Below are 1,727 nucleotides of genomic sequence, written 5' to 3'. Positions count from 1 at the left end.
CTGCTCCCGCTGCTGCTGCTGCTGCTGCTGCTGCAGCTCACCTCCACTGCAGCAGGACTGCGGAGCCTTATGCTGTTCACTGACACCAGAGAAGGCCTTGGCATTTCTTCGGGGCCAACGGCGGCGCCCTCGCGGGCCAACTCGTACAGCTGCCGGCCCCGCACCCGCTTTGCTGAACCAGCAGCAGCAGCAGCAGCAGCAGCAACTGGAGCAGCAGCAGGAGCAGTACCGCAGCAGCAACTGCAGCAGCAGCAACAGCAACTGCAGCAGCAGCAGCACCACCGCAAGAACGGCACCAGCAGCAGCAGAAGCAGCACCGCAGCAACAGCTGCAGCAGCACCTGCAGCAGCAGCAGCAGCAGCAGCGCGAAGCAATCGCAGCAGATCTGCAGATCTGGCACCAACCCGAGAAGAGAGGAGTTTGCTGCAGGTAAGAACGGCCCTCAAAAGAAGCCACTGCTGCTGCCAGCTGACCACTGGTCACCCCCTCCCACGGGGCCTGCCGCACCACCCGCCCCTGCAACAGCAAAGTCCGCAGCGCAGCAGCAGCAGCAGCTGCAGCGCAGCAGCAGCAACAGCAGCAGCAGCAGTCTCTGCTGCTAGGGATTTAGCTGCTGCTAGGTGTTTTGCTGCTGCTGAGGGTTTGTTTTGGATCCAGCGAGCAGCAAATCACTTTGGCTTAATTAAATTAGAAAATTAAATTCAACTTTTTGCAATATTTAATAAAATAAATCATTAAACTAACTAAATTAAAGAATTAAATAATTAAACTAAACTAAATTAAATTAAATTAAATTAAATTAAACCTTTTTGCAAAAGAAGAAAAACCTACTTCAGCGTCAAGTGTGTCCGTCTCCACCCCCAGGCGCGCCCGCGCTTCGTAGCACTTGGGCCCTGCTAGCAGCAGCAGCAGCAGCAGCAGCAGCAACAGCAGAGGGATCAGCAGCAGCAGCAGGAACAGGAACGCCACCAGCAGCAGCAGCAGCAAGATCAGCAGCAGCAGGGACAGGACCAATAACAGCGGCAGCAGAAAGCTCAGCGGAAGCAGCAGCAGCAAAAGCAGCAAAAGCAGCAGCAGAAGCAGCAAAAGCAGCAGCAGCAGCAGCAAAAGAAATGGGGTCCCAAGAACTACTGGCAGACGAATAGACAACCCCAGCTTCTCCTGCCGGGGCATTAAACAGCCTTTGCCCAGACCCTAAACCCTAAACCCTAAGCCCTAAACACTAAACCCTAAACCCTAAACCCTAAAGCCTAGATGCAAGCGAGCGACAAAGAGCGGCGCCGCAACCAAACAAACCCTCGCTGTACCCGCACTGCAGCAAGCCCTGCCTAGATGAAGATCTGCAGCAGCAGCAGCAGCAGCTGCTGCTGCTGCTGCTCTTGCTGCTGCGCACCGTCAAGGAAATCCTTCAGCAGCGCCGTCCCCCGCCCGATGCCCAAAACCAAAACTCCTGAGAAGCTCAAAGCCCGCACGTGCATTATCTCTAAACCCTAAACCCTAAACCCTAAACCCCAAACTCTAAACCCTAAACCCTAAACCCTAGGCCCTAAGGCCGAAATCCAGCAGCAGCAACTCGTGCTCGCCTGCTGCTTCAACGCAGCAGCAGCAGCAGCAAAAGCTCACCAGAGGCCGCAGGGTCTAAAGTCCCTCCGTGCCCAACTCGCAGCCGCTGCTGCTGGGGGGGCCCCCCATTTAGTACCCTTTTCTGGGGGGCCCCCAGGGGCCCC

General features: G+C 55.9%; 1 protein-coding gene across 1 annotated transcript in view; it reads left to right on the top strand.

The window, feature by feature from the left end:
• The window catches only part of ETH_00039730 (serine/threonine protein phosphatase 5, putative), a gene marked incomplete at both ends in the record, with an annotated part of 3,067 nt that extends 1,922 nt beyond the window's left edge, over positions 1-1,145 (top strand). Inside the window, 2 exons of the mRNA XM_013374014.1 lie at positions 37-529; positions 865-1,145. Coding sequence (XP_013229468.1) covers positions 37-529; positions 865-1,145 — 774 coding nt within the window. The remainder of the gene's footprint in view (positions 1-36; positions 530-864) is intronic.
• Between the last annotated feature and the right edge of the window lie 582 nt (positions 1,146-1,727).

Source organism: Eimeria tenella, genomic scaffold (assembly GCF_000499545.2).
Source record: "Eimeria tenella Houghton genomic scaffold, Eth_scaff1896, whole genome shotgun sequence".
NCBI classification, from domain to species: domain Eukaryota; phylum Apicomplexa; class Conoidasida; order Eucoccidiorida; family Eimeriidae; genus Eimeria; species Eimeria tenella.
Note: the sequence above shows the minus strand (reverse complement) of the source record. Positions and strands in the feature narration are given on the sequence as shown.